The following is a 26,176-nucleotide window of genomic DNA, read 5'->3' on the forward strand; positions in this document are numbered from 1 at the left end:
ATCCGTAGTATTCCCACTCATCTTTATGGGTGGCAGTTTTCTGGGGAAAAAGCTCTGGTTGTTAAATGACAGCAGGCCCTGAGAAGCAGATGGAGGCATCTGTACGTGCTCATGAAGCTCCTGTTTTCCTTGCCTTTCCCACAGATGGATGGATGCAGCTTCTGCACATCTGTGTGAGCTGTGACAAGGAACAGGAGCTGTAGTGCTGGCAAGGCACGGTTCTGAGCAGTGCTGCTGTGTGACCCAATGTTACGTCCTCCCTCCTTCCTGAAACCCTTTACAAGCTGTGCTCCCTGTCTTGTTGCAAAAGGATTGCTCTTAAAGTGGGACTTTCATAAGGGCTTTGCCCTCTGTTGCAGTTATCGAGCTGGCTCGCTTTTCTCTTTGTTCGGTTCAGAGTTTGCAGGAGTTCCTCATCGTGAATGTGTTTGAAATGGGTTGGATTGTAAAAGCTTATCAGAAAGAAATAACACGTTTTCCTTGAGCTTCATTACGTATTTATTCACTTGGGTGAGCTGCAACCCCACACAACAGCTAGTGCTTTCTTTAAGTCAAACCTGACTTTTACTCTTCCCATGGCACAGATCGGGAAGTTCTAAGCAGCGCTGCTCGCTGCCGGCGGGGAGGTCACGCTTTGTCCCTGTCTCCGGTAGCCACTGCTGTGCTAAGGCTTCGCGGCCAATAGGTGGCAGCACCCCATCTGCTTACCTCTCGGCTTTGGGGGAGAAAAGAGGGTTTTCTGCAGGTCCCCGCTGGAGAAGGGAGCTTTCCCATTGTAACGTCAGGTGTGAGTGAGAGTGAGCCTTTTTGCATCCTGAAAGCTTCCATGCGCTGTAAGGATCTTTTTGTAGGTTTCCAAAGATAGGTTTTTGTGCAGAAGCAAACTTAATCAAATGATCTTGAGTTTGATTTTGTCCTTTTATTTTTATTTTAATTTTAATTTTTTTAAGACCTTTTTTACAGCTGTAAACTGATCAGTACACCTAAAACGTGAGAAGTCTTGGAAGAGGCACAAAGCAGAGTCACGGGATTTTTTTTTTCCTCACAAGTCTGCAGTAACTTTCACATAATGCTCTCAAAATAAACCCTGAGCCTTGCTACGTCTATGCAAATAAGGCAGAGTTATCTCTCAGTAACGTCTCAGGGACAATAAAGCTAAGGTTACTTGCTACGTTACGCTTTGTAAGTTACTTTGAAGGTGTATTGCAAGTGTTTGCTGCTGTAACAAGGGGACCTGCAGGACAGGTTTATGCTGTGATGACAAAAACAGACTGTAAGATAAGCATAGCCAAAGGGAAGGGATCGAGGAATTGTGTGATAGGTGAAAAGCAAACCAGACTTACATAATTTGGTCTTGAACCACAGCCATTTCATTTTGAACCCAAATCAGGTTCGCTCCACTCAATTGAGTGTCTGCAAAGCTGTCACCCCAAAAGTGATCCTGGATCATAGGGATCTGAGCATGTCTGAGCAGTGTACATTCCTTCTCATCTCTTAGGAGTTCTCTGCTCCTTGTGGAATAGCTGGAGATAAGACTTTGCATCTTTTCTACTTTAATGTTGCTGAATTTCTTCCACTTTTGCCCAACTTATTCTGACTTCTCTCTAGATTCCAAATTCTGGGACGCCTGTTAGTATTAAATTGCTCTTGTTATTTTCTTCGTCTGGCAGACTATTTCTATTTGGTTTTTGGTTGCGTGCTGTGTTGGCTAGTCTATGTGAGTCTTATGTCTAAGTCCTAGTGATGTGTAGAGTCATTTCTAAAAATGCTTGGTATTGATCTAATTAGGCACACAGAGAGGCCAATTACTCAGGCAGCTCTTATTTTTTCACTCAAGTATATAATGTTGGAGTGCATGACTTGCTAAGATCTAGACTCTGAAAATAGAAAAACATTATTTTCAATTACTTTTTTGGATCTGCTTCCAAAACCTTGCAGTAGCAGTAATGAAGATGTCAATCTAGAGAAAAAGTGTCTGAAGGTCCCATCCTCTTACCTTACTCGAAGAAGCTAGTAAAGCCACACATCCAACTAAGGCACGTTTCTGTCAGAGGTCCTCAGAACATTTCTGCCCCTTTTCACTTGTAACCAGTGTCTCTCCTCCATAGGATGGGAAATGTGATTTCTTATGGCAGTGCCTCACTGATAGAACTCTGCCCCTAAAGACCTAAGCAAGGATTTTCTGCTCTTCATGTGCCTTTTTACATTTCTGCTACTCTTGTTTTATGTTATTTTAAATATCCCCCGCCCCTGCTTTATGCATTCATAAAATATGTTTCTTGCTAGACTTTGGCCAGAAGAAATCTCTCAGTAATCTGAGAAGGGCAGAAAAGACCAAGTCAGGGGAGGTGGCGCTTGGGAGCCTAATCCCTAAACTCCCGCGGATTAGAGTCGGGGCACTGTGCCAAGGCAACCCAAGCTCTATTCCTGGCCCTCTAAACCCCCTAGCTGCTTTGGATCTGCACTGTGCACGTTTCAGAGAAAGCATTGGGCTTGCAATGTGTCGTCAGCAGTTTTTGAACCCTCTGCAAGCTAGAAAGGGAGTCTGTTAAATGTGATGAACTAGGCTGGGTGAGGAGGGGTGCCAGTGGTTGGGGTGGGGAGAAACGGGATCAGCACTGTGCTTGCATCCCCCAGAAACTACTCCTGTCCTCCTTTTCACCTGTTCTCTCCCTCTCCCAAAAAGTGTGACTTTGCTTTCAGCTGTCATGCACTTGGGTTGATGCTGCCAAAGTTTGTATGGATAGGCTGTGCTGGAAGCTGGCATTGGGCAGTGGCTGCAGGCTGTGCAGGTGTGGTTGCATGCATGCATGCATTGGTGCTCAGGAAATGGAGTAAGTGCTGGCAGACGTTGCAAGCGAAGATGCAAGAACTTTGCAGAGCAATAAAATGTGTGTGGCTTGTGTTTGGTTTGGAAACTCAACCCCATCTGTTCCAGATGTTTTCAGTTGCGTTTATAGGAAGTAGCTACTGTACTACTCTGGGAGAAAAAAAGAATAAAGTAATTGGGGTGTGCCTATTCAACAGTTGCATGCAGGCAAGAGCAGCATTAATGGTGCTGAAGAATTTAATGAAGAACTTGAGCTTTCAGGGTAGGCTTCTGTGTTCTGGCTGAGTGTTGTGTTGGTAAAAAACATATTCTCCCCCTTCATGAAGAGAACAACTGCTTGTAAAATTATACTTTCTGGTACTCATATCTGAAATCAGTCTGGATCTGAGGCTCATGTTCATTTCTAGGTATGGTGCCATGTTATTTGCTGCCATCCAATAATGAAGGTGAAGAATGTGTGTTTTCATATGTTCAACTTGTTTTGCTTTGTTGTTTCTCATCTGTGAAATACCTGGAATGTGTTCACATGAGATGAGCTGCAGCTGCAAGCTGGAGAGGAGGCTGTAGCTGTCTTAGTACAGGTACTTGAGGTGGAGGATGAGATCACAAAGATGAAAGGGCTGCTGCTGAACTACTGCTTCTAGAAACAGGGCTCTGGTGATTTTCTGGCTGAACACTTCTCTGTTTAGGTAGATGTGGACATGCTGTTGCAAGGTAGATATCCTAAGACAATTTGCTTTTCTTGGTTTAGTTCAGTTTTTATATTGTCCTGAGTCTGACTGTGCCTCTTACAGATCCCTTTAAGTCTCTGTTGCTACTGCATTTGGAACATGTTGCGGGATCACAAGTGAAAACGATGTAGATGTGAAGAAGTTTTGAAGAGTTCATTTCTTTGTGTACCAGGCTTATCTCTGTTCCACCTAGGAATTATGAGGAAAAGGTGGGGGTTTTTGGTTATTATGTGCGTATGCCTATTTCTTACCATTGGTAGGAAAGCTGGTTACAAACTCTCTCCCCTTCTGTTAAAAATAGAAAGCTTGCATGGCTCATTGTCCAGTGATGTGTGCCTAGCCTCCAAGTGATATGCAAGTAGATTATTAAATACAACTAGAGATGCTTTCTTTGTTATTTTGCCGTTTTTCCTATTTGTTTTCAGAAGTGAACTTGCAAATGAACCCTTGAAAAGCGTGCAGGCTCTTTATTTTGTGCATGAAATAGAGCAGTTAAGTGTGTCTGGGCAGTGCCCCAGGAGGACTTCATGACAGAGGTAATAGAATTAGGAGCCTATTCAGTAAAGAGAAGCTGATAAGAGATGGAAAGAGGTGGAAGGGGATGGAAAGCAACTGCTGAAATCAGTCTCCAAATAGATGAATGAATGGTTGACATACATAAATGACTGCTGTGATGGCCTGACTTACTGGAGCTTGGTCTCTGGATAATCCTCGTATGTCAGATTTCTGTAAGGCCAACATGTGACACAAAGCTTGCCTCTCGACAGACAAGTGTGCTTTGCTGGTATTAAGAGGCTGGCTGAAGCTGAGTCTCCCACTGTGCATTCGAATGCGTGCGTATGTCTGTGTATAGTATGTGTGCTGCAGCCAAACATCCTTTAGAAGAACTTGAAAGGGAAACTGGAATTCCACAAACTCTTGGCTCTTGCATAGACAGTCTCAAACTTGCCTGAGTGTGTGTATGTCCTTGTTAGAAAAAAAAAAAAGCAAAAAGAAAGAAGAAGGAAAGAAAGGAAAGAAAAAAGAAACAGAAAAAAAAGCCAACAAAGACTTCTAGCTGGGATTACCTTTCTCACACCTGTCACCACTGATGTCCTCTCAAGGTTAGAATTCGAGCGACGTGAGGCCAGCTTATACCAAACGCCATTTGAAAGGAGCTCTATGAAGGAACAGCAGGCACTGGAAGGAGGACGAGAGTGCCCACAGTAACATGAACAACAACTTACAAGTTAACCTGCCCAGGACTTGGGCTGGTTCAAATAGCTCACTCCAGGAGAAGTCTGAGCATTCCTTTTTTCTTTTTTATTACTATAGGATGGAGGACGAGGCAGTACTGGATAGAGGGGCTTCCTTCCTTAAACATGTATGTGATGAAGAAGAAGTGGAAGGTAAGAGACCTTGGACTGCTGGGGATTCACAGTTCTTCACAATTCTTATTTGTATATAAAATTGCCAGATAGATAGCAGAGAAAAAATACACTTTTGTTTTGGCTGAATATTAATCCTAAAATTGGCCAAAACACCATTAAGCTTACTCAGGGTGAAACTGACTTTTAAAATTTAAAATACGTTGTCTTTTTTAAGTTCAAGAGTGAATGCTATTATATGCTCCTGGTGCACATTTCTGCTTTTCACAAAATCCCATTCACTGTGTCTTGCGTAGTCACTGTGCAACGTGGGCTGTTTGTTTTTTTTCTACATGTGTTTTGGCAGTGCTTGCATATCCCCGCTTCACCTCGGAGGACTGGAATGCAGTGGCAAGTTTTGCAACCTGGAAAGAATGGCAGGTTTTGTACCAAGTGTCAGGGGTGGGCATAAGGCAGCAAGAGGATGCTGTTTCTGTTTATTCTTTTGGTTTAGGAGGCCTAGGAAGAGGAACTTCCAAGAAAGCAAAATGTTTCCTCACGTTTCAGGAAAAGGGTAGACTTTGAAAGTGTTAATATTTTCTCTCTGATTGAAAACATTGTGAAAGGAGAAAGGAGTTTAAAGTTTAAGATTTTAAGATGGCTGTGGAAAAATTCTGAAGCTGATAAGAATGAGTTATTTGCAACAAATTCTTTTTTCCTTGTTTTATGGCAATCAGTTGTCAGGGTGTTTGATAATTTAATAGGGGAGGAGGAGGAACAAACCATGGGCTATATACTGTAGCTAGAAAGGAGTCGAGGCTAGCATTCTTCCTCACGGTGTTGTCCTTCCCTTTTTGCCTTGGATCTATAGTTTTCTTCTAGTTTACTTGTGAACTGCGACCAGTGACTTTCCTTTAAAATGCTTTGAAAGCTGCACAGTTTCACATCATTATCACCAGTGGTGGACACCAGTGGATTGAGCAGCATGAAGGAAAGCAGTCTCCAAAATTGATATATTAGAACACTTGCAGCGAGTCAGACCAGCCATTGTCATGGAAATACCTGTGCTTTTTTCCCCCCTCTTCTATGAATTCTTCTGTGCTGAGTAGCTATAAATTACCATGTTGGGTTTAATTAGTCCATTTGCTGTCTGCAGGGTTGGAATGACAGGGTTTTTCTACTTGCCTTTTGCTTGTAGAATAATTGATACTTTGGCACAGCAGACACATTTGAGAGGAGGAGGAGGGGAAGTGTTTCTTGTAATGTAATATCTTAAGTGTTGCCATATGCTCTGATGGTGTGCATCAACCATATGTGACGCTCAAGGAATATAATACAGATTTTTATTTGAGAAGAGCAGTATGTGAGTGTCCATTTTACCAGTCTGTGATAAAGACTGTGTGTGGAAAAAGGTCATAGCTAATGTTTTAAGAAGTGTGATGTGTTTATCTCCATGTTTCAGTGCAGAGATCCTCATTTGATTTTCTTGGGCTAACAGACCAGTTGCTCTTCATCTCACTGGGGTAAGGGAAAGAGGAGGTAGAAAAAATACGAAGTATTTCTGACTGCACACAGTGTGCCTCTGAGAGCTGTAGCTGCTTGTTTGAATCTCCAGAGACTTGGGCTGTGGTAGTCAGCTAATTCCCTTGTTCATGCTATATGCAGTGCCTTGATTCTCTCCAGCTTCAGTGAATGACCTAGCTAAATCACAAAAGAAGCTGCTGTCTGCGGCCAAGCCAGTGCTGATGCTGTAGCATCTGTCAGTGTCATGATGCGGAGGGGTGCGCATATGATCTGGCTGGTGAGTTGCTACTCAGCTGCTCCTTGCTTCTGTACTGGGACAGCCTTAAATTCAGAGCTTGCCTTGAAAATCTGAGGTGTTACCACAGTGCAAATAATCATTCAAGCTCTGGCAATTTGAAGAGAACTTACTTGCCTTAACTCAGAAAATGCATGTCGATCATCTCGTTCTTTACACTCACAGATATATGCCCTGTCATATAAGTACAAAAAAAACGTGTTCACCTGGTATGCACAAATACATCCCACATGCAGTATTAGTATGCATTTATCCAATGGAAAGATTCAAATGTCAGGTTGAAGGCCCACAGCTGACACTTCCTGCAGTTAGTTTTAAGTCTCTTTGCTGGATTTAGGGCAAGGGTCTGGGGCACAAGTCTTACGAGGAGCAGCTGAGGGAGCTGGGGTTGCTCAGTCAGGAGAAGAGGAGGCTCAGGGGAGACCCTGTGGCTCTCTACAACTGCCTGAAGGGAGGCTGTGACAAGGTGTGGGTCGGCCTCTTCTCCCAGGTAACAGCGATAGGATGAAAGGTAATGGCTTTAAGTTGCACCAGGGGAGCTTTGGATTGGATACGAGGAAAAATCTCTTCTCAGAAAGAGTGGTGATACATTGGCACAGGCTGCCCAGGGAGATGGTGGAGTCTCCATCCCTGGACGTGTTGAAGAATCATGGAGATGAGGCACTGAGGGACGTGGTTAGTTGGCAAGGTGCAGATACATTGATGGTTGAACTTGATAGATCTTAGAGGTCTTTTCTAACCTTAATAATTCCTTCATTCTGTGATTTCTGCATTAGAGGTGCAGTGGGATAGTTTCAAGAAGATCATTATTTATAGAGAACTGAATGTGTTCATTCTGAAGTTTTCTCTGTCACTTCATTCACTTGATACTGTTAGAACTTGTTTTTCTGAAAGGTTTGCAGTGGTTGCATCCTCTGTAGAAGGTAGCTTCTGGTGGAGTTGTTACCTCCAAAAGTATTTTTTTTTCCTAATAGCTTTTTATTTATTTATTTATTGTCTGCTTTCATGAGAGAAAAATGTACACATGAAGTTGTTTGCCTTTTTCCCATCCATTTGTCTCCTAATAATTTCTTTTTCATCCAGCAGTCAATTTTGATCAAATTTCTTAGGAAGGTTGCTTCAAGTTAGCATCACACTTGTCTCATCCCCATGCTCAGTTGCTTTCCAACATTATAATGCCCTTAGAAAGATGGCTGTTTTTCTTGCTTTTGAATCTGCTTGATTTAAAACAGGTGAAGGCAGTATTTGAAAGTCATCATCTTGAGCGTACTAACTCTCCAGAAAGGAAGAGAAAAACAGCATGCTGTCACCTCCTAGCTAGCAAGCAACTCCTGAATTCAGTCTGTTATTTTTATTTTGGTAGCTTATAGCCATGTGTTATGTCTGTCAGATGGAGATAACAGCTCTGGGATTAGCACATCGCTCACTGATTTGATTATTTAGTGGTGTGGGAGAAAAGGAGGAACTTGGTTTGGTAAGGAGTGGGGGGAAAATGAGCATTTCTGATCAGTGGGATGTTTAGACATTTTCAACTTGAGGTGGTTGCTGGTCATGCCCTTGCTGAGTAAATGTAATATTAACAATAGAAATGGTGTATACATTACAAAAGTGTGTCCTTTTGGCCTAGATCCAGAGATTATTTAGTATTTCTGTGAAGTGGCACCTCAGTCTGAGCCTACACTGCATGTCATTGCTATTTATTAGTGATATCAGCTGTGGACATTCAAGAAATGACTTGGTTGCATGTACCCTTCCTGCTGTCTTTCATGAGAGAAGGCTTAATTAATAAAATGAGAATGTTTTAGTTTGCAGAGCTGCTTTGCTGTCCATAACTGATGTTTCACAGAAACGTCCAGAAATATTACTTGGTGAGACAGGAGGTCTCCTAGAGCCCTGTTTAGCATATGAAAGAAAATGAGAAAGTGTAGATTTTCCTGGGGAAAATAAGAGCAGGCACTGCCCTAAGCTGAACCTCCTGTGTAAGAAAGGAGCATTTTGAGCACTGCACGTTCCTTTCCTTGAAGGTAATGACATATTGCAGTAATGCCACTGTTAGGAGTGCTGGTATGTGTGACACAAAGAGATTACTTAATAACCAATTTTGCAACAGGGGAAAAATAAAGCTCCACCTTATCCTTTGAGATAAGGTATTCTTGGCTCCTTAAGTAACTTCCCCCAGGCTTGCCGTCCTGCTTTTACAGTGGGGTGGAGGATGCAGGGTTTCAAGTCTGGCAGCTCTCTTCCTGGAAAGCAGGGTAGTGCCTGGGTTGTGGCCCAGAGAAGGGACTAGCTTTTGCGTAAGGTGTTTCATCCTGTGTTTCAATGGATTCTCAAAGTAATGGTGTGGAGAGTATACCTTAGCACTGAATTCCAGAAAAAGTTCTGTTACAATGAAAACCTTTCTGCGGAATTCGTTAATGTTACAGGATTTACTATGTATAAAGCCTGAAGCAGGATTGTAGCAGTGTCTGTGGACATCCTATGCCATTTTAGCTGATTGCTCCCCACACTTCCATCTTCCATCCTTCCTATTCTTGACCATGTTGTGTCACTAAGCTTCACAGCTATGCTGTGAGTCTGTGATTGTTTACTTGGTGGTTGGATCAATGAAGATAAACAAAGATTGCCATGAAAATTGTTACCTTCATTAACAGCAGGTAGAAGATATGAGAAAGTAATCACATTTAGCCACTTTTATCTTCTTTTCTCCTATTGCAACCCTCAGTTTTTGATGACTGTAGACAGACCTTCTCTGTTTTCAGAAATGGTTGGAAGACCTGTTTCATATCAGTTCAAGCTTTTAATTGCTTCTGAAATAACTACAATAAAATAAGTTAATCATGTGATGTCTAGCACAGAATGTACTTCATTATTTTTCTTTGGTACCTTTAACTGCAGAGCTAGTCAGTATAGGCTGTATTTCATTTGGTTTTGCAAAAGCATGATGCCGAGGACTTAGGGACTGCCTTTTTTCTCTCTTTCTGTACAGCAGATGGCATGACTTGGGACCAGCAGGCACAGATGGGAACCTGAATGCTGCTCTACACAGTTAGTAAAAACAGGATGAGTGGTTTGGATTATTCCCAGCTGTGAAGTGTTTGAATGAAAGATTTCAGCTGAAGTTCTATCCAACTTTGGTTCTCAGGACGCTTGGCAGGATACTGAAATGTGGCCTTACCTGTTTTGTAAAAACCAATAAGATCCTAGTGCCATGGCTTCAGTACAGTTTAAACAGATACTAGATACTAAATCCTAATTGAAAAATTGGGAGGTGTTTTTCTGTGTGTGGATTAATTAAGTTGATTGTGTAAATGCTGCGACCTCCGTGAAATGTAAATCACTTGCAAAGTGATTTGTTCAGAATTGTGTTATCCTTCAGATAATATCACTTGAGTCGTTAGCTCAATGCTGGTGAATCTCTGAGCAGGTTTACTGTTGGCACTTTCTAACCTGTGTCTGTTTCACCCTCTGTTGCGTGAAGTATCTTTCTGGTTACTGCAAATGCTTTTCATCTGTTGGCAGGCATCAGGGTTATCTTTAAAGATGCTGGGGTTGTGTGAGAATGTGCTGAGAGCTCCTGAAAGCTCTGTGAGGAAAATCTGCACAATTCATACGGTGATAAACTGATTTTATGTAAGGTAGTGTTGGCTGCACAATTAGAAAAAAAATGAAGAAAATAGTTTCACAGCAGCTGAGTCAATATATGATGTACTTCACCCATTGCAAAGAAAAGTGTGTGTTAATTTTTTTTAGGCAAGAGTAAGTTTTGTACCAAGCGTAAGGTACCTGGCAGCGAAGAGTGGTATGTTCCATACCATTCTGACAATGGCTTTCCTTATAACCAGTCTGAATTTCATGTTTTAGTATGAAGCGATTTCCCCTTGTCTTGTCACAACAGACCCTGTTAAAGAGTCTGTTCCTTCTTTTCTTGTCCCTTTAGTTACTGAAGGGACAACCCCCCCTTTAGGGGTGTCATCTTGGGGATCAGGCACAGTAAGGATCAGGCACAGTATTTACTCAACTCTAGGGTTCACCTGTTTCTATGGAGACCTTCTGTGTTGTATCATAGAATCAGAATGGCTTGAGTTGAACAAGACCTCCAAGGTCATCGAGTTTCAACTGCCCTGCCATGGGCACGGTCACCAACCACTAGAGCAGGCTGCCCAGAGCCACATCCAGCCTTGCCTTGAATGTCTCCAGGGATGGGGCATCCACAGCCTCTCTGGGCAACTTCTTCCAGCATGTCACCATCCTCTGAGTGAAAATCTTCCTCCTAACATCTAACCTAAATCTCCCATCTTAGTTTTAAACCATTCTCCCTTGTCCTATCGTTATCAACCCGTGTATGTGCATCAGCTTATATCAAGCAAATAATTTGATCATTCCTTGTCCCAGCTTCTCATCTGCAAATGGACCAATTATACCTTCTGGCTGCTAAGGGTTGTTAATGTTCCAAAAGAGGAACTGCCGTGTAGTAGGAGTTGCCCAAGAGACAGCACCAAAGGCTGCTTTCCAGCTGCTGAGGTGATTCAAGCCTGAAATGTAGTTACTCTGCTGCTTAGCTTTCAGACAATGCACGACCACCCAGTCTGTTGATCTTTACATTGCAACATCACATGGTAACAAATAAGACTTTCTTTTCACTTGGGTCAGAATTCACTACAATTCCCCCTTGCATTTAAGGGGATGAAAATCCATGTCTGAATAATTTGATCGTAAGCACTTACAGTAACGATGATACAGTAATAATTTATAGTAATTTTGCTGTGCTTGCAAAATCAGGGGAAGAACATTACAAGTTTTTATTCCAGAGTTGGTGGCCTGGAAAAATGACAGTGGCTTCCAACTGAAGACCTAAGTACATAGGCTCAATAGCTATGAAAATCAAGGCTCTTTTTTATATTGGAGAGTGATCTAAAACCTACCTGTCTGTATTCATTTAATAGTGCCAATTACAGCTTAGTATTAACTTGGTAATTAATGAAATGGAAATAGGGAAAGCGAGGCCAAGATTTTCAATTGAGATGGGCTGTTTTGGGTATATCCATTTTGGGTGGTAGTTCAGGGCATTTCTAAAGGAGACATGATTTTTAAAGAAACTGTGATCTGTTCTTGGCACAGATGCCAGAAAATCCGAAGGCACTGTGTGTCTGAACAGCTTGGTCTAAAACTTAGAGCAGGCAGCCATGCCCAGCCCTACTCTCATCCTCTGCTCTGCTCCCCAGAGCTGTGCTTTTGAAAAGTTTTAAGTAGAATCCAAGCAACACTGGCCAGGTTAGATCAGATAACAGTAGGGCAGGTTTGGTGGCTTCTGTAACCTCTCATAGCTCCAAAGAAGAGAAAAAGAAAAGCAGCTTATGGGGTTGTGGGTAAGAGACTAGCAATGGCTTATATAAAGCTCAGTGGTAATGCCCCAAACACATTTATTGTTATGGGTAAACAATGTCGGCCTGTTAATTTATTGTGTTATCTTTTAGCTGCCATCTGCATGCATGTTCTAGGCTTCATGGCACACGTTCTGATCCTTTTCTGTCAATGGCTGACTTAATTTCCTATTTTTGAGCAGTTTGTAGGATTTTCCAAAAGCCAGATGAAGACCTTACTTCTAATTTTTCTCTTCCAGCTTTAGACCTTCCTGACTCCAATATGTGAGCTCTGTCTATTGGAGCTGTTCTGTTCTCTAACTAGCATTTTAAACATGCTTCACTGGAACAGATCCTGAGACTTGCTAGGAATCTGGCATTTTGTCTAGGTCATTGATAGGCAGCGAGTGAGCATATGTTTGAAACTGAGAAGTGCAAACTTTAGATAGATGGCTAAGAACACTTTCTATTTGGCTAACTGTAGTGTTAAATGGGAAGCTTTTAAAGACTGCAGAGGTCATCTCGTGTAAAGATTAAACCAGTCTTTTGAAGATATTGAGTATCTAGGAGCCTGCTGATAGCAAAAGATTCTCACACTCAAGATTCTCACACTGTCTTTCACTACCCAGTTCAGTTCCTGTCCCCTTGTAGTTGTTTTAGTGAAGGATTAAAAACTGAGGAGTAATACAAATACATAACACACTCTTTGGTCAAGTTCACTACTGAATGAAGTAATTCATTACATGTTCATTGCCAGTGTTGTGTCCTCTCTTGAACTTTTCCATACTAGCAGTGGAGATGGGATCCCTTAGGAGAGCTAGCAGAACTGAAGAGAGCTCTGCTATTCTAATCTTGTCTCTTCTTGTTTTATCTTCCAGCTGAAATTTAGCTTGCATTTTGTCTCTCCCTCAGCCTGTTTTCTCTTTTGCCCTGTACTACACGTTTCTCGCTACTTTTCTGTTCTCCTCTCCTGATGACCGTTACTACGTTGTGAACCCCACACTGAAGGTTACAGTTGCTCGGTTTATAAAGTGTTTGGCACCATCTCTCAAAAGCCCATCATCTAATCAGGTCACATGGACCATTTTCTGTGGCCAACAGCCACATAGCATGGAGTAATTAGCTTATTGCATATTTTTGTCATTTTAAGTGCCTTAATGCCTGAAGGCCATCTTGATTTTGGTTATGGGTTTTTTTTTTTTTTTTTTTTTTTGTTTTTTTTGTTTTTTTGTTTTTTTCAGAATAGCTGGTTACAGGTTTTTGCAGTCACCGTAGGCATGAATTATTCTGTTTCTGCTGGTCTGTTGCCCAGCATCCTTTATCCAAATCCAGGCAACTGCTTAACAGACCTCTGGTTCCCATCATAGGAACCTCTTGTAGAGGTGATTCCATACTCAAGCATCACCACTGTGAGACATTCATGTTTCTGCAATACTGAAATTATTCCTGTGACAGGAAGAGCCAAGTCTGTTCCAGTTGCAGGCTGCCCTCAGTTTGGAGGGAAACATCTTTTATGTGGTTCTGCTGCTATTTCGCTCTTAGAAGCAGTAGTGATTTGAGTCTGATTTATCTCCAGTTGGAACATCTCTTTGTTTAGATTTCAGTGAAATTTCAAGAAACTACTCAATGAAGCCTTGTGTGCTTTACCTTGAGGATAAATTCCTACTTATCTGGAAAAGCAGTGTCTTGAGTTTTAGTGCGTTCTGAGCATACTGTAGGGACTGAGTGCTGCGGGCAGGCGTGTGCCTGGTCAGCCCATCTGAAGGGTTGCTTATGGCTTTTAGTTTTGGCATCTGTTCAGATGTGTTACTGGGAATAGTAGTTGATGTTTACAGTGTTTTTAGAGGTATTAATTTACGTTCCTTGCTCCTGATGCATGAATCAGCTGTATTCACTGTCATACCTACTGAATTTCCACGTCCCTTTTTCTACCCGGAGTGTACATCTTCCTGATGCATCACTGAAAATATTCTGGTTTGTCTCTTGTTTCTTGGAGGCTTGTGTTTTCATCTGTGGGAAAGTTAATGTTCTTTAGATTGCTCATGGGAAATTATTAGGTACTGTATGATATAGGAGCGGAGGATTGCTTCTGTTCCACCAGTGCTACCTGTGCCCTCAGCAGAGCACTGCCCAGGCTGCACAGCTTACCCTGTTTGCACTTGTGCACACGATGCAATAGTTGCATCCTGAAGTGGGAGCTGGTTGTGGTGGAGGTGCCAGCCTGAGGAGGTGCTTGCTACCTGTAACCTATTTGAATCGGGCAGAGTTAAGTGCACTTGGCTTACGGCAGCGTGGCCTTTTGTTCTTACTTCTTGAGCTGATTTGAAACTAAGCAGGGCTTACTTCAGGAGTTTCTTAGTGCTACTTTTAGTATCCCTCTTTTAAAAATGGATCATCCCTGTGATTTATTTGTCCTTCTGGCCCATCAGCTTTTTATGACATTTATTTCCTTGGATTCTTGCACAAAATGAGAAATATCCTTCCATTCCCAATTCTAGTTTTGAGAAGCCACAAAAAAACTGCACAGATTTGTTCTGATCCCAGCAGTGTGTTGCCACGTTAAGCTGTGTGCTTGTCAGCACCAGCACCTTACTTGCCATAAAGACACAAAGGCATCACGTGGTCTTCTGATGAGGCATGCAGCAGGCTGTGTCCCCTGTCAGCCTCACCTGCCAGCCTCATGCGACTTCACAGCTGCTACAGATACAGGTCCCAAAATGTTGAGTGCCTCCATGGAACAACATTTTGTAAAGTCGGCAACTTCTAAATAGGAGGAATAAAAGCCATGTGCATCAGGAAGCCACATACGTAACTAAAGCTTCCTCACCCTGGGGATATGCTGTGTTTCAGTCCCACCCAGGTATGAGAACGATTTGTTAGGCTAAGAAAATGGGCAGAGAATGGCACACCTTTGCCTTCCTGTGCTAGGTTAGCTCTGCCTTGGAGTTAAATGGCTGCAGTGTGCTGAGCAAAGCCCTTCATGCAGGTAGCCTGAAATTTCTGCCCCAGCCTCCTTGTTGAGTACCTGGACACAAACAGCTGCCTAGAGCAGGAGGCACAAGTGTCCAGAATAGTTGGCTTTAGGAGAAGAAATTGGCTGCATAGTCATATTAGTTGTAACCACATGAGCTTGTCCAAGCTTGACAGGGTTTAATGTGACTCTCCCTGTTCTTTGGAAAAGAGCCTTGAAAGTGAAAATAAGGAGTGACTGAAAAGTGCTGATATTTAACTCATTTTCATTGCTTTATAAATTTGTAAGTTAGTTTTTGAACTTGTTTTCTTCTTCTAAGGTGCCAGTCTGAGCTTCTTTATGGACTAGTCTGACCATGTTCTAATTCTCAACAGCCCTGATCATGTAGAAAGGATTCCTTCTTAGATATTATGCACCGGCAGGCTTTATCCTTTGATCTTGTAACTTTCCACTCCTTCCTCCAACTGACCAAGTTTTGCTTTTGCTAAGCAAAACCTAATTCTCCATTTTCTTAAAGAACAGAGTTCATTTTTTAAATAAGAGAGTGTTATAAAAGTTTAATCACTTCCTGCTTCTTTGTTTGGCTGCGGATAAACAAAATGGCAAATGTATTTCATAGGTATAGATAGAAACCTACACTTGGATTATTGCAACTGTTACTGATACCATATTACATAAATGTGTTTAAATACGTTAAATACAGTATAAAAAGCTTTGTGAAAAGATTGTTGCTGCAGGATGTATGATTCTTTTGGGAAGATTTGTGTTTGGGTTTTTTTATCAGTGAGGTGATAGGAGATTATAATGCTTTTTGAAGCAAATGTAGCTCCAGAACAGGTTGGGAAAGAAATACCTTAACTCTGTATTTCTTTTTCTCTAGGTAGGTTTCTGCCATTTGGCTCTTGTGTTAAAGCTTGAATAGATCCACGTGTTTCAAACAGTATATACAGCTTGTGCTTCAGAGGCTTTGGGATGTCAAGTTTGGGACTGACATAATTATACTAAGAGTGAGTAATTCCCTGCCCCAGGCACATTTCCCACGTGGGCATATCCCAAGATCTCTTCATCACTTAGACTTAGCTAGATCCACAGCTGATTGTGCCAGGCTTGTCCTGGTTCCTTCACAGAGCTGGCGTTGCCCCTCGTTGAGCATTGAGCAGCCATTCAGTGTGCTAGTACAGCACGTACACCCTGCCTTTCACTCTCTAAAAAACATTGTCCTTTCTTCCTTGGACAGAAAAGGATCCTCACAGACAGACTGTTGCAGTAGGCGTTACCGGGGCATCGGGATGTCCCCCAGAGCGGGGACAACAACAGACTCTTCAGGCTTGGCTCAAGGCTTGTGCTGCAGCAACTGCAAAAACCACCAAGCAGTATTACTGGTATAGACACATGGGAAGCTGGTGTGTCATGTACATGTGCAGAGCCTGCCTTGTCCTGCATCTTTCTGCATGCCTCAGTGGGCAATGGGGAATGGGTGCCTGAAAGGGGCTGGGATGTGCAGGTAGCATGAGTAGTCAGGCTATGCTAACACATGAGTCTGGCAATAGAGCCACACCCTGGCTCTGGTGACAGACATTTTATTGGGTCTGAAAATTTCAAACCCGCAAATTTGTGTTCTTATTTTTCAGTACATATTTTTTGTCCTCTGCATTTCTTTAATCCCCAGCTTCCCTTAAATGGAATAACTCTGAAAAGGACTAGAGAGCATGGTTTTGCATGGAAACAGCATGCTTGGGAGCTGTGGCTAGTTGAGGCAGGGTGTCTGGGACTGTTTTCTTCCCTTGTGTTGTCAGCATGCTGGTGGGATCAGCATGTGAGTGTGCATGACTTGAGATTCAGGCAGCTTTGCTCCCAGTGCTTTAAGAAGACTGTGGGCCAGGACAGAGACAAGAGATGAATAGATATTCCTATAGGTGATGGGGAATGCTGCATTTTACAAAACTTTAATTTAGTAATACGTGAGTGGGTATTCAGTGACAAAACTGATTCAGGGATACCCTTGTGCCCATACTCTAAATGTGGACTCTGAATCATGAGCTGCTGGGAAAAGATGCCATTTCAACCAAAATTTTTTGGAGGAAAATTGCCTCTCTGATGAGGAGTGCTTCATGCTTGATTAATGAAATGAGCCAGATCTACTCCAAATTTGGTATGCACCGAAGTTTATCTTTGGGCAAAGGAAAGTTTAGCTCAAAAAGTTAACAGTGGGGAAGCTGTGACCCTCTGCTGCCCTGTAGAAGAGGAAAGTTTGCTTTCACTTGCAGGTCTTGTTGTGCATCTTAGGAGATTTTATAGCATTGTGAAATTTGTGCCTCTGGTCAACCAGAACAGTTCTAGAATGAATGAGGTGCACACAGGGAATAGTCATTTTCCTGGGGGAGAATGGGTAGAGAGGGAGGGAGAGGTTGTGAACATAGTGGGCGCCACAGGAGGAAATGTGCAAATGGCTCATGTTGAGTGCACAAAAGAAGTTCATGGCTCAGTGAGATGTGGATGTTTGGAAGAAGTTTAGCACTGGGCTTTATTCTTCCCACTCTCCACCAAGCTGCCGTATAGCAGTGTGGTGCATGTGTGTACCATTACATTTGTCAGGCATTGCTATTTGTGGTGAATCGTTCTCATGGGAAAGCTCCCTTAGCCCAGCGAGTAGGAAATGTCTCAACGTTGTGCATTGAGAGTATGTGTCAATTGTTTCCTTCCAGGCATTTTGGGAAAGGAGCCTAGAAGTTTATCTCAGTATTTGCAACAGTGTAAACAGATGCCAAGTACTTCAAGTATGCAGAAAAGGAAAACATCTTGATTGGCTGCTCTGAACAGACTGTGAGAGAAAAATTAAAAAGGGGGGAAAAAAGGGAGTGGGGAGGCAGGGAAAAGGACAAACGGCAATGTTAACTGAGGCTCTCCCATGCAGAATATGGAAAAGCAGCTAATGCAGATGTTGGCCTATGTATATACAACTTAGTTTCATATCACCAAAATCTGTACTGCACACACGTGATCAAAAGATTAAAGAGATTGTCCAGTTCTCTTGGCAGCATATTAAAGCATTAAGACTACGGGCTTACTATGATGTGTTTGTATTATCAAGCTGACCACAGAATTAAAATGATTCAAAAGAGGACGTTGTCTAAATTAAAAAAAAAAAAAAAAAAAAAAAAAAAGCCAGAATCACCCCGTCCTTTCTCATCTGGCTTTTGTATTTGATCTTGTAAGAATTCCTTGGACAGATACTGCTGCCCTATGTCTCCTGGGGGCCTCCCCTACCCCAACACCTGCTGCTTGTGCTCAGATAAAGTTTCTCCATCCCTGTGTAGCATTCATGCCATCTGCCGTGTTACAACTGATATTTCCAGTTTCTGGAATAGCTTTCCTGTTTTTGTGTGCCGCAGCTGAGTCCTGTCTTTAGATGCTGCTCTGCAATTCTCGCTGTAGGTTTTACTAGCTTTGGCATTACAGCTCTGCCTGTTCCCAGGGGCCTATGTGGTTTGAACCCGTTTTGGAAAGATCTTTGTGCCGGCTGCAGGTGCCAGTTCCTTTTCCTCCTGCCATTATTGTGCTGCCTCACTTTGGACCTTGCTCGATCCTAGATTTCTGTTTCTTTTTTTGTCCTGCTCCCTGAGATGACAAGTTATTGGTACTGTGCCGGATGGTTATACAGTGTTGGCAGCCCAGAGCATCAGGAGATGTACACATAGCAGTGAATTTGCTGTCTTCTAGGTGGTGCGCTGTGGAGTTTCTGCAGTGAGCCTTTTGATGCTTTATGCTTTACAGAACTGGCTAAAAAGTAACTTCACTCAGAGATTTTCATTAACACCCTGCTTTATGGCATCTTTACATTAACAGTGTTATACATCTTTGTATCTCTCTGTCTGTTTTATTAATTTGGTGTGATCTTCTGCATAGTTGTAGCCTGTACCGAAACACTACTGCTGTAGTACTCTAACCACCAGAAATGCTGTGATTTGTTCTGGGGCCCATCACCAGCGCTATTATATCTGTGGTCAACAAGGAGTTCCTTTATAAGCCTCTTGTCTCTGTTACAACTTCCACCTAAAAATTACTTCGGAGTCAAAATGCATCACATGTAGTGCCAGTCTGGGGATGTGTGTGTGTCTTTAAGCAGTTATATTGGAGAATTATTTTCTCTTTGAATTTTCTTGGTCTTTATGAGTCAAAAATGCAGTTTATCAGGAGCCTTTTTCCAGATGCTTTTCTATGCTTCAGTAACTCCGTAACAGTTTGCTCTTGAAACTTCTCGTTTGTCCTCTGTGTTTGCTTTTCAAAGGAGTTACTCTTAGGGGTCTGTGTACCTAAATAATTTTACTGGGCTATGAAGCATGCATGTAGATGGATGTGAGAGGCAGTGTTATATGCATAGGGCATGAGCTATTTTCATAAGCCTCTGGCCCTATCCCCAAATTGAGCTCGTTATTTCATTCTTTGCATAGTCCTTGGGCAATACCATTAGCTCTTTTACAGTTGCTGTCAGGAAGGGCCTTGCTGGTCAAGCAGCCTCAGATGCTTTTGGTATAACATTTCACGTGCACAGTAGGTGAACAACTCATCAGTCTTTACAGCTGGCCTCAGGAGCGTGTGGAATTTGAAATGACAAAAGCAGAATCTCAGCGAGGAAAGTACCAGACCTGTCATGCCTCACAGATAAATGCAATGGAAGGTTAGGAGTGCATTTTTGGATAGGATATTCTCAGGCTCGTGTCCCACATACAGCTCTGTGTGTGGGCTGCCTGATCGTTCATCATTGCACACTGCCATTGCTGATACACTGCTGTCTCTTTCAGCGTCCTCAAACAAGGTGTCTCATGAGAGATTAATGTTTTCAGAGGCTGTTTTTCAAGGATAAGAGTAGATTTTTATGGAAGTTGAGGATTTTATGACAAAGTTTTCAGTTTCTTAAAGACTGGGCTTAGAGCATTTGCATACACTGAAGTTAACTCATAGTTGTTCCCTAGGGCTTTAGTGTTTCTTTGGCATTTTCAAAGCAACTTCCTGCAAATAGACAAATACGTGATTAATCTGGAACCACGTAATGCTGCTGAAAAGGAACCATCAGTAACAGGTGCAGCCCACGGGTGATCTGAAAGAGCTGTGCAAACTTCAGTGAGGAAAAGATCTGTAGAGATGGGTAGATAGCAGGGGCTAGTTTTCTACCTAACTTTCCTAAGTGAAGCCTGACTTTTGTTGCTCGCTTAACTTAATTATTAATACTTAGTAAAAGGGAGAGAGTTGTGAGCACAGCCTGCAGAACTCTGCACCTGGAGACCGAGAAGCGTATCTCCCTTGAGACGCAGTCTCTGTTGTCTTCTTGGGTGCCACCCTCATGACAGAACCTTCTGTGGCTTTAGAAGCGATGCAACTTCACCTTCTGCAGTGCATTTCAAGAGAGTTGAAAAATATCCTCTTTGGGGGAGATAGCTGAGGGTATTTTATCTGTGCTTCCCCTCAAAGCCACAGCAGTCATGAAGGCTGGTGTCTGAAAGCTGCAGTGTGGGATGGCCTCTCCTCTCTTGGAGGACCCACCTGCCAAATGAGTTGGTTCAGTGGGAAAGATTTCAGCTCTCCTAAAACTGGAGCCTTGGCCTTTTCCCGAATAAGTGATCTGATACAGTTGCATGTGGTTTTAGCAGCCATCCATTCATGTGAGGTGTAAGTATATGTTAAAAATAGCAGTATATGAGGTGTAAATGTATGCTAAGAATAGCTGTATGTGAGGTGTAAGTATATACTAAGAATAGCTGTATGTGAGGTGTAAGTTTATGCTAGGAATTGATGTATGTGAGGTGACTGAGCCAGTGACTCTGCAGAGACTCATTCTGGGTGTGAGCAGATGCAGCTGACTGTATGCAGATAAAGACACTTGTTCTCACGTGCATTTAGAATTCATTCATTCGGATAAATGTACTTCAGTTACTAGTAGGTATTTGTGTTTAGCTGCATTGGTTGGATACGAGGAGAAATTAATGGAGAAATCAAATTTTGACAAAAGCAACAGGCTTCACCATTTATCTGAAGAAGCTATTCTTAAAGCTTGAAGGAAGAAGACAGAGTTAACTAGGCACGGAAAAAGATGTGTTTTCTATAAGCACAACAAAAGATGCTTATCCCAGGCTGGCAGAAGTATGGAAAACCCTGAAAACAGAATGGTTTTGATCAAACTCATCAAAAAGAAATAACATTTGGCAAATGTAGTTTAAGTGCTCTATTTTGAAATAAAAGCCTGTATGAAAGGGAAAAGGCAGAATTTGTGTTTCCAGTGAGCATACAAAATTTGGCACTTAATTCTTATTTATTATTATCTTATTATCAAGGACTTTGAAGTTTGCAGCAACTCATATCGGTTGTCCTTCCTCTCTGCTGTATTGTAATATCCTAGTGGTAGTTGGATGCACAATGAACTGTGTGCTCAAGTGATATAAATTTTGTTGCTCTTTGCTCTTCAGTTAAACTGGGTCAGTTTGCAGAAAGAGGTGTGTAGTATGACCAATGTATTTGCAAAACAAATAAGAAAAAATAATGTGGAACGTTTTTCAATGCAGTTGAATATTGTATTGCAAAATTATCCTGATGGCCTTCTGTGGTGGTTGTTTTTATTTTTAAATGAGTCATGAGGACTGAATAATTATTAGTGTTTCTTCAGTGGAATGTTCTCTCAAATTTATGTATAAAAAATACTGCTCCAAACGGTTGTTCACATTTGGAGCCAAGAAACACACAATGTTAGGTCAGTAATGATGGACATTTCACTCAGCTATTTGAATGAAATGCAGCATGAATTCTACTGATGATTCATGCACAAACTGTATGCAGTCAAAGTCAATATTTGCTGTATTTCTATTCCTTAGGTCATCATACTGTTTACATTGGGGTCCATGTGCCGAAGAGCTACAGGAGAAGGCGGCGTCATAGAAGAAGACCTGGGCACAAAGAAAAGAAGGAAAAGGAGAAAATTTCTGAGAATTACTCTGACAAATCAGATGTAGAAAATGCTGATGAGACAAGCAGCAGCATCCTCAAGCCACTCAGTAAGTACTGATGTTGACTGTCACTTGCTACAATGGTCTGTTGTCTAGTGATTTGCTGCTGATCTGATCATGATGGAGAAAAGTGGATCAACGAACAGTCATCTTGTGTTGCGGGATCAGAATAGTCTAAATTAGTTGCTATCAGATGGTGGTTGTGACTTGGAAAAGGCCAGGGCGGACATTTCATCCCTCTGTATTACCTCAGTTTGCTCCTGAGCTAGTGCCAGTCAGCAGCAGGCCAGCATTTTTAGAAGCAAGTTGACACTGTGTGTAAGGAGATAGCAAGGAAACACAAAGACTGAGGACGTGCTTGAACAGATCAATTGCAGCTTCTGCCCTGTCTCTCAGAATGAATATACTGTGGTTCAAACCCTCCATGCTTTCAGCTGGAAATGGTATCCTAGGAGCAGGTAGATTAGCAACAAGACTGTAACTATAGGCTGTAAGAAACACATTGTTTTGGGATTTGCTTCATTATATTAATAACTTTTGGGGGAACAGCTCAGGATGGTATAGCTCAGATTCTTGAGAATAATTCCAGGTGGTTGGAGTTTCAGTGCACAACTAGCTTGTAAATGAGAAAATGCTTCCTGAGCTAGAGAGAGAAGCATGCAGGACATGATCTTTGAAGAAAAATGCAAGATACTCATTATAAAATTGTGCTGCTGCATAATTATTGCATCTAAAGTCATTAACATGGGATCAGATCAGTCATGTCTGTAGCCCAGGGCCTTTTAGTCTCAGTAGTGCAGATACTTCAGAGAATGAATACTGAAAAGAAATATAGGTCACAGAGACCATTTGTTCTTCATAACTCTCTGTCTCTAGTTGCTCCAAGGAAGTTTTCTTGTCAACACTCAAAAACTAGTAATTGGGTTTACAAGGAATATTATCTGTGTTCAGGAGCTCAAGATCTTTGACATTATATTCTTACGCTTAAGTTTCTGTTCTTTTTTTACATGCCAGTGACCAAATATGTAGAAATTTGTTTTTGGATTCCAGATATATAGATTTCCTAGGGGAATAATTTTCATGGGCTAATTGTTCCGATGGCTGAAAACCTGTTTCTTCCCTCAGATTTTGATTTGCTTCCTTTTGTTTTGCTAATCTTTGTTTCTGACTTCTATTTGAGAAAGAGTGAACTATATTTTTTTTTCCTGTTGTTTTCACATTTAATTATGTTCTTGTCTATACTTTCTCAGCATGTGAACATACGCAGTCTTTTCATCTCTCTGGACATTTCCCCAGTCTCTTCCAGCCTAACCTCTTTGCACTGTGTACTTCTGGAATGGAATCACTTAAATCCCACACAATATCACAGGTGTCCCAGTGTTGTTAATATTTACATATTTACAGTGCAGTGGTGTTAATATTTACATAATTTCTAACTTTTTCTGTGTAGTTGACCGTCTCATGTATCAAGATTTTTTTTTTAATTATTATTTTTTTTACCAGATTCTGGCCATGACTTGCTGTTGCACACTGGTGGCCAGATCTTTTTACAAGCAGGCACTGTTAATTTAGAACACTGTAAAGGATAGGAGTGGTTCAGGTGACTATCTTGGATTTCCAAACATTGAATTACTTGCTGTCTCATCTCCTCAGTTTTTTTCCCTCTCGTTCTGCACGTGTAGTGACACCAGACCTCCTTCTGAAATTTTTCCCTTTCTTTTCTTAAGTGGTTCTTTATTTCCATTTAGGTTTCTGTTTCTTAGGTGGTTGCTGATCTGAGTTATCCAGCTGCTCTCTTTGCTGACATGAAAAGTTATGTCCAAGAGAAGATCAGTTCTCTGCAGACAAAAAAGATCATGACTCACCAACCTAGTCTGTCTTTCATTACTGGCAATTATGGCAAGAAATCTTTCTTTTTCTATTTTCTTTTTTTTTCTTTTTTTAAAATCAAAAGTTCATGTTCAGAGGAGAGCTTAGAACATGAACGACAAAGAATTAGGAAAATTCTCTGGAGTTAGAGGAAAGCTGGAATGAAATATTTTGGTTACATTTAAGTCAGCTTGTCAGAAGCGTTTGTGACATAAATTGAAGAATCTTTTAGGACTGAACCCTGAGACTTTAGAAGAATGGGACAGGCAGAGGAAGTTGTTGAGGAAGTGAGGGGTGTGATTTGGCAGAGCAGGAAAACATGATTGCACTGTGGCCCCAGCAGAGGGAGAGTTATATTTTGATTTTCTTCTTACATGGGGGGGAAAAAAGAAACTGAGCAAGAAGGGAAATGCAGAACTTGGAGACAACTAGGCTTGACTGTAGGGAGAGTAGACATTAGCTTAACATGTCCAAGTTTATTTTACATTGATGAACAGTTAGTTATAAAGGGATGGCACTTGTCAGAGCTGGGCCAGCTGGGTAAAGTCTTGCTGGATCTACACTTCAGGTACATGGTGTCTTGGTGCCTTCAGAAGAGAAGAAGTTGTGCTGGACACCAAGGAAAGCAGAAGTCTTGGACCTGCTGTGCCATCTTAAACAGTTCAGCGTCTGCCTGGTGAAGGGACCCAAGAATAGAAGAGCAGAGGATGTTGCAGTTTGTAGGATTAAGGGTTGCTGGGACAACTGTGTTAATAACCTTTGCATAACATTGCTTTGCTTGATGGGATAGGTGTAGCCAGGGTGCCATTATCACCACTGCTGACCACTAAAAATGGTATTGGATACTGACAGGTTTCAGGGACCTGGCAGAGGGTGAGACTCAATTAACACTGTGTAGCAGGTATGATGCATAAGACTTGGAGAATCTGTAATAACGAAGTTGTCTAGATTATACTGAGAGCTTTTTTTTTCTTTTTTCTTTTTCTTTTTTTTTCTTTTGAGCAGAAAGCTTAAGTCAGTTTTGATTTGATACATCTCTTTTATTTCTTGATTCGTCCCTAAGTGCTGTGAAGTCTAAGTCTAGGTAACTTACCTGAAGTTGATTCCTCAGCTTCTTTGGTGAAAACCCTATGATCAGATTTTGCCCAAATTTGAATTTGAATCAGGAGGTCAAACTGCTTGTACCACAGAAATGAACCTGATGAAGCATGTATGTGGATGGCGTCAAGCAAGAACTCACTCCATAATTGCAAACTTGTCTATAAACATTTTATTCAGGCTCAAAACTGGTCTAGTTGTGCTTTGGTAATTGGGAATTGGGGCAATTTGGAAGTATCAGTACTTTTTTTTTTTTTTTAATTGTTGTCCTGTTCAGACAAAAAAAGCCATGTTCGAAGCGTTTATAAGCAGCAACCTTCAACTTTCCCATCTGGAGAAAGTTATGCAAACAGCGTGTACAGATGTATTTTACCCAACCTAACTTACTGCTTTAAAAACTCAGATGGGAATATTGTGCTGAGGAGGGGGAGGTATTAAGGTGATGTTCCTGCTCCAGAGCCCTTTCAGAGTATTTCAGGCCTGTGCAGGTTGTCTCTGCGCTCAGAGAGAAACTGGTTCACACCTTTATTTTCAGGCAGGACTGCTGGCACTGGTGCTAGCTGAAATGTGGCTTCCTTTAACTGCAGACTGTTACAGATCCGTGCTCCAGGTGAGCTGTACCAGCACCTCTGTTCTAAAAGTAGCTGCTCTAACTGGCCTGGCCTTGCCTTCCACTTATGACCGTAAGAAGGAAATATTTTGTAGCAGGTGTTATTCTGTACCATCCAGGAAGGTGGCTTGGAAGTATTCTTGGGGAAAATGCGTATGATTTCATTACTTTAAGCAGGCTTTAAATAAGCTCTTCTTACCTGCCTAAAACACACACGAGAGTGAGAAAATATAAATTTATGCTATTGGAACACTGAATTGTTTCTGGAATACCTGACCTGCAGAAGTAGTGGGTGGCTTATTGAAAGAAATTGGGTAAAATAGGGTTTTCAGAGGAAAAATTAAGTAATTTCGCAATGCTAATGTCTGTGATATTGACCTACTAGAATTTTAAGCACGTCCTCTGTCAGTCCTTGTTAACCCTCTTGGTGGGTTGAAGGGAAGACTCATCTGGAAGTGAATGGAAAGCTATGGAAGCTTGTCAGCTGGCATGTGTAGAGGTGTCAAGCCTGGCTCTGCCTCCTCAGGTCAGCTGATTGCTCATC

At 41.8% G+C, this 26,176-nt stretch overlaps 1 protein-coding gene across 1 annotated transcript in view; it reads left to right on the forward strand.

Moving 5' to 3' along the window:
* Window positions 1-26,176, forward strand: part of SLC4A4 (solute carrier family 4 member 4) — a 175,649-nt gene that overhangs the window by 14,730 nt on the left and 134,743 nt on the right. The window contains exons 2-3 of the mRNA XM_065736758.1: window positions 4,876-4,949; window positions 21,924-22,103. Of these exons, the coding sequence (XP_065592830.1) occupies window positions 4,877-4,949; window positions 21,924-22,103 (253 nt within the window). The 5' untranslated portion in view covers window position 4,876. The remainder of the gene's footprint in view (window positions 1-4,875; window positions 4,950-21,923; window positions 22,104-26,176) is intronic.

Source organism: Cyrtonyx montezumae, unplaced genomic scaffold (genome assembly GCF_038088225.1).
Source record: "Cyrtonyx montezumae isolate F1298 unplaced genomic scaffold, pur_monq_1.0 scaffold_2, whole genome shotgun sequence".
NCBI classification, from domain to species: domain Eukaryota; kingdom Metazoa; phylum Chordata; class Aves; order Galliformes; family Odontophoridae; genus Cyrtonyx; species Cyrtonyx montezumae.